A 17,543-nucleotide genomic window follows, 5' to 3' on the forward strand; every position below is an offset into this window, starting at 1 on the left:
TCACCATGGCCTGATTTTTCCCAAAAGGCGCAGGGTTAGGCCATAAGTAAGTAGGGATTGCTGGAATTGCAATTGTGGGTGCAAGTGCCTAAATCCTTCTTAAAACCCCTACTCAGCACTGTAAGGTTGAAATCAATAAACTAAAGCCAGGAGGTTCTGAGGCAGATATGAAAAGTCTGAGGTAAGGAGTTTAAATAAGTGCTGGTGGAACTGGTGGTTCCTTTTCATGATGGGGTAGTAATTCATTAATGCTGGAAGCCTTTGTACAGGGACTATATGAAGTCTTTAATTAAAGTTTATTAAAATGGTAATTTTGAGCCCTGATAGTTTAGAATAACAATTTTTTCTTTCCTCGCTCTGCATCTGAAAACCTTTAAAATACTTCAGTGAACTGCAACCTAAGTAATCCTGCTCCTATTTTTAGGGACATAAGCCCTGGCTTCAGCAGGGCCATGGCAGTTAGAATAAGAAGATTTTCCAAGTGTGGAGGATTAGCCTTTGCAGCAGTTGTATGACAAAGCAATATAATTGCCAGTGATAATATGGAGGAGGAAAGAATTTATCATTTATTACATATTCATATTTGCCTTTTTTAAACACAGCAATCTATGAAAATGCATCCAAAATGATGCTATGTTTTTTGTTTTGTTTTTGTTTGTGTATTTTTTAATTACTCAGAGCTTTCAGTTCCACAAATGTCTCACCTCACTGCAGAGCAGAATAGATGAGTACTAGATGCCAGTTCTGTCCTGGAATTGAGAACACTAAGCATCACAGTTTGGGTCCTGTCTAATCCTCTGGTGTGGAGTTAACCTGCTGAGACCTAAAAGCTTCTCTCTTCCTGGTACTGATCTTTGTAATCATGAGGAAAGCAGCTAATTAAATACACAGATGAAGAGACATTTTATTATTCAGTTCTTAGATATCTATACTAGTTTTAAAATCTGTGCTCCAGCTAAGCAAGTGAGTTAGTGCCCTTAAATTTTATGACATCAGTCCTGCACTGGTGAACCTGCAAGAAGACAAAGGAGATAAATTACTGATCAGCAAACCAACAGAAGATAGTGCAGAAGGCTAAGAAGTAAACTTGTCATTAAAGCAACTCACGACTTTCTCCCTTACTCCCCTCAAACAAAACACCCAAACTCAAAGCTCTGTTATAGTCCAGCTGGTGAAACACACAGGGTTTCAGAACTAGAATGGATAACACAAGGTAAGAAATGTGGAGCTCTGTATTTTCACTGATTTGGGATAAATCTTCCTTTTCAGTTGAAGAACTTTTCAATGTAAAAAGAGGACAACAGCAACATCAGATATTCTTGGTTACCATAATTTAAATGTTCATTTGGTCCTGCATACATTGTCTTGAAGTTCACACTTTGTAGATTTTTCATATATCTCCCTTTATTGACACAAACATCCATAAACAGATCTCTTTAGACTCATGTATGAGTGTTTACAGCTCCAAGGGAATGCACCTCTATTTATGCCACCTTATAGCATGAAGAAGCTATTAATTCCTGAGAGAATACCCCATTGTGTGCATACTGCAAGCTGCTGGAATGATTTTGTGCCATGTGTCCTTCTTGTGGTGCCTTAGGTCTCACAGCAAGATGTTGAGCTCAGTGGGAAAATAGGAGAGTCTTAAACACCTGAAGGCTTCTGTAAATGATGGTAATTGCTAATGGGCAGGTGGAACAGCCAGTCAGAGACTTCTGTACAGGAAGTCCCAGGCATCTTCCTTTTCCATGCCAGTGCTTGCTGCAGGGTATCGTAAAAGCTCAGCAAAAGTTCCAGATGCTACATTTATTTCTGTGGAGAGTCTCATGCATTTTTATGACCAAAAAGATACTTTGTGTTTTCAAACAAATAAAACCAGTAAACACGTGTGTATCTTCCTTAGTGAGTTTAACTGGTACTTATTATGAACAATTCTGATTTTTAATCTATTTCACTGGGTTGGACATTAGCAAAGTTTTTGTCCTCTGATACAGACCCACGGTCAAAGTTACAAAGGCATCTTTGGTTCTGATTGATGCACCCAGTGGGATTTTCAAAACACCTGAATGTTGCAGACACCAAATTTTCATCGCTGGGGCAGAATCCTAAAACAGACATATCCACTAGATGACAAATTATCTAAAAATCTGTTGTGATATCTCCTAAATTTCAGGTGTCAGACCTATTATTCCCATCAAAGAGTCCTAAATTTTAGCTGGGGAATCTGAGGTTTCTACAGACTTCATGTGAGACTCCAGCCCTTATCTTTGCTTTGCAACAAGCAACTTGTCAATGCCTAGAGTTAGTTAACTCTAGTTGACTAAGAAAGTTTTAAAAGAAATATCTGAAATACTGTTAATTCTTATGACTTAGGCCTCAGATTCAGACCTTCATGATATTTTGATCAGTTTTGCAGCTACAGATAAGGTAGATTTTCTTTTGTTAGGATTTTGTGTTTGTTTTTTTTTTTTCCCCTCTGAGATTAGAGAAATCTTTGGCTTCAGCTTCTTTTTCCCTAGACATTACCTTGAGCATCATCCTGCATGGTGATCTGGCAAAACCAGTCTTTGAGCTACAGTAAACTCAGCCAGTGGGTGTGAATAAATACCAAATACCATAAAACAGAGAGGAGTGTATAATGAAGTAGTTTTGGGTGCTGAAGTAATGTGTACAACTTGAAAAATTGATTTCTGGTCTGAGCTCTTGCTGTGAAAACTTCTTTAGAGTTTTTAACCCATTGGCTAATAAGAGGGTGAGATACTGAGGATTACTGCCCAGGATTATCAAAAAACATTACCCCTAATACTCCTTGCTGGATATTCTTTTCCCCTAATGATGCCACTCAAGTTTCTCACAATGCAGTGCAGGAAAGGCAGGATGTTGTCCATCCTATCAGGCTCATTCATGCTAGTCTCTTGGATGTGTGGGTTAACTTCCCTCAAGTTAAGGATTCAGGATTCAATGCAATGCTTCCTACCTGTTCTGTCACAGAAAACATCTACTTCTGCTGCCTCAACTGTAAAGAAATGGTTCCCTTACTTTGCAAGTGCATTGAATACCTCTGCTAGAGGGGGGTCTTCAGCAGGTGTGGTGTGTGCTAAGCACCAACGTACAATACATGGGCATATGCTGAAGAAACATGTGGAGCCTAGAAGAACTCTTAATTAGGAGGCATCTAACAAAGTTTATGTGCCTCAAAATTAAGTGACAGAAGGATGCTGCCTTTGAATTTGATCGGAAATTTCAGTTCCTAGAGAGGCACTTACCTCATTCTTTGAAGAATTAATTACAAGTTTAATTTGGAATTCTTCTGACCTCTGAACCCTAAGTAAAGAAAGAAAAGCTTTTTCTTTACTTCTGCCTTTACTAACATCACTCTGGTGGTTCAGTTTGTCCTCTATAGAGTCTCAAGGCTTCACTTGTGTTGTGGCAGTCTGGTTTGACGTGTTTGTCAACTTAAACATCAGCATGACACTGCAGCAGAACACAGGTGATTTAGGTGTAAAATAAAATTAATATAAAAATAGTGCAGGGAAATTTCACATTATGTCAGAGACCCTATTCTGGCATAATTCCATGCCCTACAGAATATCCTTCCATTAAACCAATTGCAAAGCTTATATGCACTAGAAATTGAAAGAAAATGTGGGTTTATAACTTAATCTTCAATATTAGTTTGTCCTTTTTGTTTTATTATTATTATGTGGGACACCTTAGGAGTCTCTTCAGAGATTATATAATTTCATTCTTGGTTTTCCATTTTAGAGTTGTCAGTGGAACAAGTAATCTTCATAAATAATTTTGACCTGAGGTCTCCTCATCAACAATGAGGACCATACACTGAAATATGGTCATCTTTCTTTTGAATGTGTCATGAATTTGTTAATCTTCAGGTCACCCTCTATGCCACTCGGATAAATTATAAGCCTAGAGAGTCTGCAAATGCTGAGCAGAATCTCTCTCTCTGTTTTTTTAGTACTTTTTCCTTGCAGCAGTGATTTGTTTCATGCACAATAATTTTAATTTATCAGGATATGTGTTAGGCATTTTGAATAAGATCAACACTGAACTGAACTTCCACCCAAACAGAACTAAATTAATCTTGATATTAGGGGAATAGTCTTTAGAATACTAAATCTCCATTTTACAGAAATGTAGGAATTTCACAAGAAATGAGACTGAGATATTTACAAAATCATTTATTGACACGCTTAGCTGATCTTTGGATTAGAATAAGCTTTTATTTTTTTCAAATTTCCTCATCACTGATTATATTTGTTTTGGCTTGTAATGTGCAAAACAACAAATTTCTCTAAATATGGTTCATTAGGGTTTTCACACTATGGTTCATTATATTGCTACCTCTTAGCTAGATCCTGTTCTAGTGAGGCAAATCCCATGGGAAGCTGCACTTAGATCAAACTATGCATACCTAATATGCAGCTGAATTGCTTATGAAGTGCTAACGGAAGTGGCTGATTTTGCTTCTAGTGAAGTTGGTAAATGCAGAATAAATCCTGAAATGAGTATGTATACATGAGCAGTATTTGTTGTGCACATGTACCTTTACCTGGTAGACATGCTAGGGACAGGCAACACTGCTGAGCTATGAATATGAAGACAGCACAAACTTTAGCAAGACTAACAATCTTTGAAATGGAAGAAGTAATGGTTCTAGCTTCCCACATTACTTATGCTGCAATAAAACTGGAATGCTCTGGTTAATAGTATATAGCGCTTGCTCCTAATGATATCTTCCTATTGGAAAATATGATTTTAATGAAATCAAAAGTGGTTAGATGAATTTGCTTATTTCACTGAAGAATCAGAAAAACAATTTTATACCTTAAAAATATCCTCTTTCCAGGTCTGTAGTATTTTAAAATAGCTTTTGTATTTTAAAAATGCATAAAATCAAAGAATCACAGAAAAATTAATGTTGAAAGGAACTTAATCCAATCTCTTCCTCATAATGAGCTCAATGTTATACTAAAACCAGTCTATAGAGCATACAACTGTAGAAAAAAATCAGATGTGAGACAAAATATTGTGATTAATCATAAAGCAAAGAAAACAGATAAATTATGTTTTCAAGAAAATTTGAAATTTTCTGCTTTTTTTCTGGTAAGTTATGATTGAATATTGAAAAGATAAGTTTCCCAGGAAGCAGAAGCTCTTTTATAACTCACTTATAACTTCAGTTGACAGCATCACAATGTAGTAAAGGTTACACAAAAATATAACAACCAGATTCAGCAACTGAAAACCTCAAGTGTGAAAATTAGAACTGGTCAAAGAGTTACACTGTTGTAAATACTGTGGTTGATTTACTCAGAGAGAATATTGGCTGTTCGTGTACACAAGAATAAGTTTTTATCCTAGAAGAATAGAAATCCAACTTGCATGCTGAGCTTAAGCATAAGCAATATGTAATTTCATCATCAAATGGACTAGTTTATTCCAAACAGTGAGGTTACCTCCTCTTTGAATTACTTCTCCTCTTCGGATTCCTCTGCAACTCTGTAGCAGTATTTTAAGAACCAGAATTCCAGAATCATTACTTCTGGTTTCCCAACCATGCTAAACCCTCTTCATTCATTTGGTTCTCAGAGTCATGAAAAACTCTGTGTCTCTCCTGTATCAGCTTCTTGAAACAAATAAAAGTGAACGAAAGTTAAACCACCATCCTGAAACATAAAATGAAATGAAGCAAGTCTTTCCACATCCCTCTTCCCCACACAGTTGATACCATAACCAGGGAAAGGGACATTGGCTTTTAAAAGCAGATTTCATGTATAAAAGCTGTGGATCTTAGTTAAGCACCTAATACCGTCTAGAGTGCTTTCTTTTAATTTTTTGACACTTTGATCAGACAAAATGCTGCCGGCAACTTTGTATAGTATTTTGATAGAAGTAAGATATGAACAAGCAATTCCTGTTGCAAGCATGACAAGAAGAGACAGTAAAGGCAAGAAAGCAGGAAACAAACACATACATAAAGACTCATAATAAAGAGGAATAAAAATTTTAAAAGTAAGAACAATGAAGACAAATAATAAAACCAAAACCAAATGGCAGTGGAAAGAATCTAGAAGATTGAAAGAGGAAAAGTGCAGTGAGAAAGCAAAATGAAGAATACAAAAAATAGAAGACAAAAGGAAAGCAAATAAAAATGAATTATATAAATCTATGCACAATCACACTGCACAGAAATGAAAGTAGAACAGCTAGGGAGATAAGGAAATAACCCCCAAAAAAATGAAATATGTGCTTTTGGAAGCTGGGAACAGCAAACAAATTCTGTACTCTAAATTAATAATGAAAAGCAAGGGGCAGGCCAAGAATTTTGAAAGACATTTCTTGTTCACATGCTTAAAAATGTTTCACATTCAGTGATTTTAGGATTTTTTTTTTAGGCTTATTTTTTTGATTCTTTGAAGGTTTGAGTTAGTTCATCCACCAAAAGCTTTGTGGAGGAACCATTGCTAATGTTTGGTGGATAACAGTGAAAAGGCTGTTTTCAAATGCACAAGCAGATGCAGGACAGAGGGAAGGGAATCACACCTGGGGGTGTTTCTGTTAGGTCATCTTCTTAAATACCCATAGTAATCTCCTGGTTGGGTTCTACCACTGTACTATGTATTTGAACATCTGAAAACTCTTGTAACATAGTGAATGATTATGATGCCCCAAGAGGATCAAAAATTTCAACATCACTCTGAAAGTGTCGCTGAAAAATGAAGATAATGCAAACATGTCCTAATTCTGTATCACAGACTACTGTTTTTTTTCTTGTGATTCCCTATCCTTGTTCCCCTAAATTCTTTCACTGTCAATAAAGATTTCCACTTACTTATTCTAAGTTCTGTTTTGGTCTTCCTTCCTCTCCCCCTCCTCTTTCTGTTGTGAGTGCCACTTTGGTGGTACCTGTTTAGTAGCACAGGGAAAGGAGCTTAGGAAAAGCAGCTGGGAGCTGCACATGGGTGGTGAGTGAGGAAAAGTGTAGCCATGTAGGTATATCTCCACTCCCTCTATAACAGTCCTTCATTATTGCTTCTTGAATCCTTCTATCATAGGGCTACCTAAATCTAAATATGTTCCTCAAAATACAGTTTTCAGCTGGGTTCCACAGATCCAAATGATGCTGAGAGGTAGCAGATGGAGGTAGCCTGAATCAACTCCCCAAGGACGGGTCTGCCACTCCAGCAGAGAATTGTTAGAGCTTTTATAACTGCCAGACTATAGATCTAGGTGACAATTTCCATCTTCAGGGAGACATCAGTATATATAGGTTTCAAAAATGTAAGTTAACACTAGCTTCACTTTTTATTGCATGATTTATAGAGGTTTAATCATATTCACACACCATATTTTTGTGAGACTCCAATTCTGTGTGAACAGCATTTTTGGTCAAAAACCAGCAAGGTTTATTGAGTGAATATACACATACATGTATGGATATATTTTTTTAATCTCATATTGACAGTTATTGAAATACTACCTCCAAAGAAATAATAACATCCTGACATCTCCTTTTCTTATTCTAACCCGAGAAAAAATGGAATAAAATAGTCTATCAATTTCACAGCAATGAAAGAATTTTTTTTTGCCTACTTTGTTAATAGGACAGGAAATTTAACTGCAACATATATTACTTTGTTCTTTAGGTACAAATATTAAAAGGTAAAAGTGTTAGCTTGTGGGGTTTCCTGACATCCTGGAGCAAAAGAAAAGGAGGAATATAATTATGTTTAACCATATTAAAGGCTAAGGTAAAGCATGTGAATTTGTATTAGCTAAACCAAATCACTCTACTAGCTTTTGCCCTAAACAAAGCAATTTTAGTAAATTCTGTCGAATGAAACCCAAGTGGGATGAAGTGCCAAGTGTTTTGCTGCCAACTCTGTGAATACTGTTGACATTATCTTCTTACTTTCCCAGTTTAATAGAGAATCAATTGTAAGATGCTACAGAAGCTCAGTTCCATGATCATTAATTATGGTTCTGTATTACTACAAAATAAAATGTTGGTTAACTACAAAATAAATTATGGTTCTGTATTAACTACAAAAAAAATAAAGGTAAAACTTTTATTATTTTCAAATGTCAAGTTAAGCCTGTACAAGGCAAATAAATATACTGAAAATACACCGAAGAATCATTGCTGTTGGCATCATTGTTGGTTACAAAAGTACAGTGTTGTTACAGCTGGGAAAAAGTAAGGCAAAAGACTGTGGCATGAAATGCTGTATTAAAATTTACAGTAGTCTTCAAAGACAGAGTTGTTCAGGAAAGTGCTATGAGGTTAATAGGTAAACATAATGACTATAGAAAGCTTTTTTAAAAATTTCAAACCTATAGTGATGCTTTTATCCTAGCTTTGATTATTAAGCATAACACTTCACGTGATATGAGGGTACGTTGATTTGGAGATGTGAGCCTATTGCAATCTATCTATTAACAACTGCAGCAGGCTTTACTTTTTATGTTGGAAAAATATGTTTTTCCCCCTTGCCATGTAAAACATCCCTTTTGTTGATTTGGAGGAAGCAACCTGTTAAGAAAATTCCTCAGATTTGGGCTCTAAATTTGAGTTTGCACGACTATTGGGAATAGATGTTATTCAGCAAGGTTGTCCTTAGCTCTTTTTGCTAGGATAAAACCTACTTTTGGGCAGAAAGGGAGGCTCAGACAAAGTGTCTGTGGCTTCATGGTTTTTATTGCTGTGCTTGGGATGAAAAGACATTTGTGGTCTAGCTTCTGAGGGATATAATATGTTCCTTGTAAATATTAGGTCACCCGTTGCTGTACAGCTTTATGCCTGAAGTTTTCTGGACAAAGAAAAGTAAACCCTGTGACCCTTCTTTTGAAGGGTTTGAAAATGTACTTTGCATGTACCTTTCATTACACAGCATTTCAATAAAAGAAATAGAGCTCGATAACTTGCGGCAATATTCTATTTACAGATTGTTTATTTTTAATTATCTTCTGCCTGTAATGCTTACTGTCAGACTATATCTTCTATACACTTACACAGATTGGTATTGGCTGAAACAGAAATAAAATAAAATGGTTTGAAATTTTTCTTAAACACTTGGCTTTTTCAAGGCTTCACACTGCAAATGGAGAATATGGCATTACAACTAAAATGTTTTGGTATGGAAGGCTGTCATGGAATCTTAACAAGTTTATCAGTGTTTGGAAACTGTGTTTTCCAGTTACAGCAATGCCTGCTTATCTGGAGCAGTTGTTGTGGTTATTTTTCTACCATAGCTAGTAGAGGATGATAGCACTGTCAAAGCTACATGTCTTGGGGAAGCCTGATTGCCTTTTCAGGGCTGTCTAGTTTTGTTTTCTCAACATCTGGAGGGAGTGTTATATGATTTTGACTTCAAGACAAATCAGAATCATTGCAATGTGCAAGTAGTAATTTGTATTTATGTACCAAAGTTTATATTTTAGGATATCGCACAAAATCCCTGACTGCATTGTTAAAAGGTTACACTCTAGTACTTATTAACCAGTTTTCTACTGACAGCAATTTCATAATACATTCATAGGGAGGAGTTGTTCTTCTGGCATATATATGTATTTGTTATAATAATCACAAAACACCCCAGAAGGACTATTAAATGTGCCTGTTTCTACAATCTGCTTATGTAATGCTTATTATATGCACAGCATATATCTGCTTTTCAAGGAAATTGCAGTAAAATGTGCAAATAACAATCTCTTTAAGGCAAAGACTTTTTATTCCAAGTGCATTGCCAGCAGCCAACAATGAAAAACAGAGTAAGATATGTATAGTGTGTTGTCACAAGATACATCAGATGTGATAACTGTTACAAGTCTCCTTTCCCTAAAGGTATTTTTTCTTGGGCTGTCCTGAAGAAAGCAAGCCTTTTGAACAGGCTTGGCAATTTTCTCTGCAGGGTCAAGAGATGTGCAAATTAGAAGTCGCCAAAAATATTTCACAGGCACAAAGAAAGACCTTGTACTTGTCTTTAAACAGCCAAAGAATCTCAAGTCTAGCAAGTAGACTAGAGATATGTCAAGTGATGAAACTGAATGTGAATGTAAAAGCTTTTCTCTGCTATAAAAGAACACAGCCTTTAGATTAATATTAGCAAACCCTACTATGTCAGATTGCTACAATAAGCATCTCTCTTTGGGAAATAAGAATACATTAGTTCAGGTCAATATCTGCACTCCCATCAGACAAAATTACCTAACTGTCTTTGTCTGGTAATGATAATGACATTGTTAGCCTCCAGGGAGTTGACGTCACACAACTAAGCAGCTCAGGAAGAGCACAGTGTAGCAGTGCATAAGTGAACCAGCAAAGACCTCCACGGTATGGACTGATTCAGCTGAAGGATGCTATTTCAGTGCCATAAAAAATATCCAAATATGCCCCAAGCTGCACTTAAAAAAATCCAAGCAACTTGCAAAAGAGCATTTTAGGCATATAAACAGTTGTAAACGACCCATCAGGAAAGAAACTATTTCAAGAACGGGAGGCGTGACTGAATCAAATCTATGATGCACAAACCACACTCAGATATATACATGTGTATTTGCATTTGTCACGGATAATATTCCTTTCCGCTCTAAAAATTGAAATCCTTTGCCTAATCTCTTTCATTGTATATATCTACTTACCTATATGCGCCTGCCTAACTCCTGGAAGTGCACTCAGGTCTTCCAAAGACAGCCAGGAGAAAGTAACTGAATATCAAAGCTGGTAAATAAGGCTAACTCTACTGTATTATTATCATTGAAGTAACAGGGGCACATGAAATCCTTTGCCACTAAATGAAGAATGACTGTGAACCGTTTGAACGCTTGATCTATTTAATAAGAAAGGAACAGCCAGTTTATCAGAATGATTGTACAGGCTATGGTAGGAGGATTTTTTTGGTGTTTGTTCAAGGCTTTACATGAAGCTAATTCTCTCTGTATATTGCATTTATTTGATTAAAAGAGAAGTTCAGTCAATATCGCTGTAGAAAAGCCAAGGCATGTCTGAACTCATTAAAGTACTGTTTGTGCGCTGACACTGATGAAAGACCTGCTGCTGGTGCTGCTGCGAGTCCATTTAGTTTTTATTTGACATCAAGTTGCTTTGCCTGTACTGTCAGAGCTTGTATATGAAACTGCACTACCATGAAAAAAGAACACATCTGACAAGGCACGTTTCTCAAATGATAACTGGACATTACCTCTTTTGCCTGGTGTATGATATAACAGGTCTGGGCAATCTGCTTTTCATTTGCTTTCTTCCCCATCTCAAAATGGTGCCTATGCTCTCTCCACAGTCTGCTCCAAATAGCAGCATGTGGGAGGACATACCTGCAACACAGCTTCTCCTACTCGCAATCCACTTCACACATGTTTGAGACGGGGAAAAGAAATGGGGCAGTCACAGGCACCCGAACGCAGCACTTGTGAAAGGAAGTAGCTCTGCTAAAGCAAAATCTGCTGCCAATGGTTTTCAGCCCGTTGGGCTGCCAGGAAAATCTGCTGTCAGTGCATGCAGCTTACCTAACATCATAACTGTGCAGACAGACTTTCTGTAGGGTGTTCATGAAGGCTGACTTAGCCTGCGCAGGCTCATGTCACCAGACTGCCTCCACAGCCTGGGCAGGAGCAGTGAAGCATGCAGGACCATTATGTGATCCTGTTTCTCTCTGGTGACTGCAGAGGTGATTATCCTCACTACGCTAAAGTTAGCTTCCATGAAAACGTTTTTAGTTGGGCTTTCATCAAAATGACTGCTTCAGGGTTGAACAGATTATATTCCCATAGCTGTTTTGACATGCTGTTTTGCTTTATTTCTCTCTTCATGGTGCTTCTTAAGCACTGCCCAGAATTTTTAGAGGCTTCAGATCTGATCTGATTCATCTCTTTTGAATAGCCTTGCAATGTTAGCCAGAGAAGATACTTTTTATTCCTTCTTTTTATCTGCCAGCTAGATTTCTGAAAGTATTTATCCCACTCTGCTCATCTGAAGTTTTCCTCATTGGTTCCCTTTAATGATTTCCGAGCACACTGGTCAATTCTGGTGCTGTTTATTAGGGCACAGAAGTCTCAGAAATACTTAGTGGAAAAAAAAACTAGAGGGGAGGCTGAAGGATTTGGGCTGGATTAACCTGGGGAAAAGTGTCTCCCCTGTATATCTATAAGCAGGTAATCAAGAAGGTGGACCTGGGCCCTTCATAGACTTGTAAGGCAGGGGAAGAAGTATAAATTGAAACAGAAGAATTTCAGGCTGGATACAGGGAGAAGCTATTTCTTCAGGTGGACAATGTCTGAGAGAAGCTCCTCACTCACACTGAAGCTTTCAAGATTCGGCTGAATGAAGACCTCAGCAACATGTTGTGATCTCAGAACTGACCCTGCTTTGAGTAAGATCTTGAACTAGAGCTCTCCAGAGGTCCTCTCCAGCCTTGATTATTTTTTGATTTGTTTTATCTGTAGAGACTCTTAAGCACTGAGCTTAGGCAGGATTGCCTAACCAAACTCAGTGAGTTTTTAGAATTATATTTTGGAGGAAATATTTAAAGGTTTGTCTATATTTTTAGCAAATAAACTACTTAAAACTCTCTCTCTCCACATATATATATTAACCTGGGAAAGCTGAGTTTTGTGTCATATGAATCTCAAATCTTTATGTGACAGTGATAGTTTGAAATCCATTCTTGCAAATATGTTCTGTGATTTAGGGTCTTTGCCTTCTTCAGCATTGTCTCCATATCATTACTTTCCTCTAAGATTTATATTCCCTCATCAGGAAGCTGCTGAGCCCCACTCACTTTAATGAGAAAAATCCCTACAAGCTTCACCCTGTGTGTCCAGTCTGGAAAAGCCCAAATCCTGCTGCAGGCACTTAGCCTCAGTATCTTTCAAATGCCCAAACAAAATGCCTACCATAAGAAGCAGCAGCAACATGCTTCTGCATCCAGAATCACACCCTGCTGTGGTCTCAATTCTATCTCACCTGCCAGTCATTCAGTAGAGGGAATGTTTGGATGAAAAAGGAATCAATCCACCTTATAAAGACCAGGAAAATTTCTCTCCCCCTCCACTCCTACAAGGCATAGTGGCATCCAGATGAGCCCAAAGTTCTCACTCTTTTCCCTTCTAGCACACCTGCTACCATCAAAATGAAGGTTGTTATTTTGGCTCTGGGGTTGCTCTCTTGGCAGTGCAGTCAAGCATAGTGCTGCTCTGATGGCTGTACTGCACGCAGGACACAAAACCAGCTCCAACATTGTTCCCATGCTTTGTGCATGTGAGACCACTTGGAGTGAGAGAAGAAGAGATTTTCACACAGAGACACCCTCTCAGCATCTAATGATCCACCTGCTGTGGATAAGCTGTCTTTTTTTTTTTTTCTTCCCCAATAAGGTTTTTCCTTCAGCCCTCACCAAGGTTGGTATGTTTTGACCAGGGATCATCCTCAGAGGTCTGTCTCCCTGTCACAAATTGGTGGAATATTCTCCTCTTATTCCACCTGGGGAAAAAATTGGCAAAGAGCTAGATTAGGCAAGCAGAAAGCATAAGCCAAACTTTTCCCTTTTAAATGACTTTTTTTACTTTCATGGAAGAATTCCAGCTAGGCAATTTACCCCAGAGTTTCTATTTAACTCATGCAAGATAATGCTACTGCAAACATAGTAAGTAACTTGTGTTATTTAGCTGAAAATTACATTCTGGGGACAAGAAAATAAAATTAACTTGTTGAAAGATTGACTCTGCAATGTTCTCTGCATGAATGAATGGCAGGTGAATGGCCCATGGGCAGACTGCATGGAATGCCAATTGAGGACACTAGATGTGCACACAGATTAAGAATTAATAGTGTTTATAAATATATTCTGCCAGTCAAACAATATTATCTTTAATTCCATCTGCAAAAGGGGTTTGCATGCTACACATGTCTTTTTATATTTGTGAGTGCTAAAGCTGTTTTAGTAGAATGGACAGGCATGCATTTCATATTATGGTAGTAAATTAAGCAATGGCTAATTTTGATTCCCAGGTACTCATCCAAAAAGATTTTTTGGGTAACTTAGGTCCCAATATTACTTTCTAGATGCATTCATTTAATAAACTTATTATTTATTGAAATCCTTGCAGTCCTTTGTGGTTTTTCAGTGTTAAATATTTTTTGTTTGTTTGTTTTCTCCACCTCAAGAAACAACATTTTTGGGATTAAGAAAAGGGAATTTTTATATTAAGAAATCATTATTCTTGTGAAATAACTAGGAGGTTTTTTGTTTCTTTTTTTCTTTTTTATTAAGAGATTCTGCTCAGATTTCTTTTTGCAAATATTTGTTTGAATTCACAACGAAAATACTATTCATATTTGTTTTAAAGGAAGACCATTTTGGAATGATAATTGGAATGGTTTTCCTGTGGAAGAACTACCCCAAGCAGCAAACACTGCTATGCCAAATACGTTCATTACAATCTCTCTTGAGAGAAATGTAGTCCCTGTCAGGCAAAAACTCAAGAAAAATAAAGAATGTTTAAACAAGCAATCTGCTTGGTGTTTATCTACACATGGGCACACATGCCTAATAATCCTACTGACAACCATTTATCTTTTCCCTACTGATTCTTTCTGGTGCTTCATGTTAGTTATTGTTTTTCTCATGATATTTTTCCAGTTGTATCGCAAATTTATTATGTGATTTATAACCAAAACCACAATCTCTGGTCTAAATAATCTGCATGCTGAAAACAACATTAGACTAATATGCCACAGAATACTGAAACACTTCACTGATTGCTACAATAAAAGTCAAAAGGATTAATTGTGTAAGAATTCCTTCAGGTCATTAGATTGCTGTGGCAGGTGCTGGTTTATCTGCAAATTCCAACAAAAAAGCTGGTTTCCAGCAATATAAGTTTGTGAGGATAGGAAAATTGTAATGCTTGGAATATTTCTGCAATATATGTCAGCTTCTTCATTTCCATGGTTTGGACAAGTGCAGAACCTGTAGCAGACTACTGTAATGTTTTGGGGAATGGAGAGGACAAAGTGCTTGCAAATCTAAATAGAAGATTATCTTGATGAAGTTCTGGAAGTTGATAAGATTGTTGTTATTTGGGTTAAATTAATGTGTTTTTGTGTATACATGCATGTATTATGCACATCTATATATTCAAGTGGAAAATTCCATCTGGTTTCTATTGCCTGCAGTACAAAGACATGGTGGGATAGACCTATGAAGGGAAAATGAATTAGATATTTGTCAACATCATATGCCTAAACTCAGAAGAAGAAACAGAAAGGAAACATATATTTTCCAAGTTGACCTCACATCATCTTAATATGTTCATAATTAACATATTTGCAGTGATTGTGGTGTCTGCTCTCACACGTGGTTCTTTTTTCCTCTCCTTCCTTCTATCCCCATGCAAGAGTTAGGGGGTTGAACTGGACTACTTTCTAATTGTCATTACTCTGTAATATACAATACATATTTTATTAGAGAGACATATCAAAAAAGCCACCTGTTTAATTTGAATGTAGAGTGCCTTGGTTTTTGTGAGAACATCATGCAGTCTTTCAGAGACATAAGAGAACATGGAATTGGGAAATAAAATTTAAAAAACAGTTTAGTCATTGAAACACTGAGAATTACTCCAATCATCATCTCTTCTCCATGTCACTCCTTCAAAATCCAAATGAGACTAGTATGTGTACCCAATGACACAGTAGATGGGGAAATTACAGTAACTTCAGGGTCTGAATGTCATTGCTCAGTACTGTTAAAGTTTGAGGGAGAGATTTGGTAGCATGGGCCATGCTACCATAATATTGTGGCAGCACTACAATATGCTCAGCTCTAAAAACAAACTGGGAAGACCAGTAATGTCTCCTGAACACAGAATTAGCCTCACTGGTCTCTCTCTGAAGTATAGCAAGATGAAGTGTATTTTTTTCCAATATCCCAGATGGTTCTTGTACAATCCCTATAACTTCCTTCAGTCGCCTATTCCTTTCCCGCTTTTCCTTCCAAAATGCCACTGACTATGAATAATTTAATTTGTCTGCCAGAGTTCTCCATCACTTTCTCCAGCCTTAAGAGAGTAACTTTCTAACACTGTATTTCAATGTCTTCTGGCAGAATATTTTCCATCTGCTTTTTAGATGTGTGAGTGTGGGAGGGGCAGAGGAGGCTGGGATGGCGGGGGTAGTGTCAAGGAACAATGCCAAGACATACTGCTCTCGTTGAAATGATCTACTGCTTCCTTTCTGTTTCCACAGGGCTTGGTACACTGCTCTCACTTCTCTTAAGCGTGGCTGCTGTTCTTCACTTCTTCCTGAGGTAAGGATAAGAAGGAAAGAGGAAAAGAAAGTCAACTTGTCAATACATAACTTTCAGAGTATGTTTAGGTTGAAAAAAATCTGTGAAATAAAGCTTGTTTTCTATTATCCTGGGCTTTTTGTCTCAGTTAGCATTGTAGCTTGCATGAACAGCATTTGAAGTATGGGCACTGATGTGAATGGACAAAGGGAGCCAGCCAAATGGGCACCCACAAGGAAAGGGAGCTGAACTCCATTTCTGGCAGAGATCACTCTGGGCATCACTCTAGGAACAGGGAGAACATGGAGACTTTTGGTTATTACAAAATATAAATAACATAAAGCCATAACTGTTCTCCAAGATACCACTAATAGGAGCAACACAAGTTTATTTCCCATGTGGATTTTAGGGGTTTGCCTTTACAATGAAGAAATCCTAACAATGAATAGTTTTCCTGTGTTTGAGCTGGGAGGACCCGATAAATCTTAGGTCTTCCCTACATCTAGACATGCCTTTGAACTGGTTTTCTGTGACAATACATAAATAATGGGACTCTGTAAGAGGCATCCTGAAACAATCTTTAGGATTGCATTAAAGTACAGTTATATAATAAGAAGCAACTTGGATTAGCTCATGAAAGTCAAGAAACATGACAGCAGGAATTATGCTTAAAGTGGAACTTATTAATGATAGATTAAATAATGCAGTATCCTGTTCTCCTAAAAGGCTATTCAGGCATTTTGATGCCTGTGGCTATGCCTGGTGTGCATCCCCTCACTTTCAGTCGCAGATGCTGAGTCCAGCTGTCCAGGGACTTTATGTAAATAGAGACCTCTTGGAAACCCCACCCACCTTTGCCACAAGCCAAGGAACTGAACTCATTCTGTGGTGCAGTATTAGATCATGGAAACAGAATGCACAAAGCTTTGTGCACTTCTGCTGCTGCTGCTGACATGTAATGTGGAAAATGGCTGCTGATTGCTCCATTTTCATTGTGATGTTCTGAGTTCTGCCAAGCACCGTAACAATTCATCTAAATTATATAGCTTCTCAGTGGATAATTGATTATTACATACAGTAGCATTTTATGCATATTATGTGTTTTCTTTAGGAGATAATAGTTTGAGCATATCTGTATAACTGACAGGGAGTTGGATGAGAATTTCCCAGTCTTGAAAGTTGCAATGTAAAGTTATCTCAGATGTTCATGGGATCAAGACA

The 17,543-nt window shown here is 37.4% G+C and overlaps 1 protein-coding gene across 3 annotated transcripts in view; it reads left to right on the plus strand.

Annotated features, from left to right (window-relative positions):
- The window catches only part of LOC110469389 (uncharacterized), a 206,548-nt gene that overhangs the window by 12,879 nt on the left and 176,126 nt on the right, over window positions 1-17,543 (plus strand). For all 3 annotated transcript variants that reach the window (XM_085570223.1, XM_085570225.1, XM_085570224.1), the window contains one exon: window positions 16,283-16,343. In XM_085570223.1, coding sequence (XP_085426349.1) covers window positions 16,283-16,343 — 61 coding nt within the window. The remainder of the gene's footprint in view (window positions 1-16,282; window positions 16,344-17,543) is intronic.

Source organism: Lonchura striata, chromosome 1A (assembly GCF_050655825.1).
Source record: "Lonchura striata isolate lonStrDom1 chromosome 1A, ASM5065582v1, whole genome shotgun sequence".
NCBI lineage: Eukaryota > Metazoa > Chordata > Aves > Passeriformes > Estrildidae > Lonchura > Lonchura striata.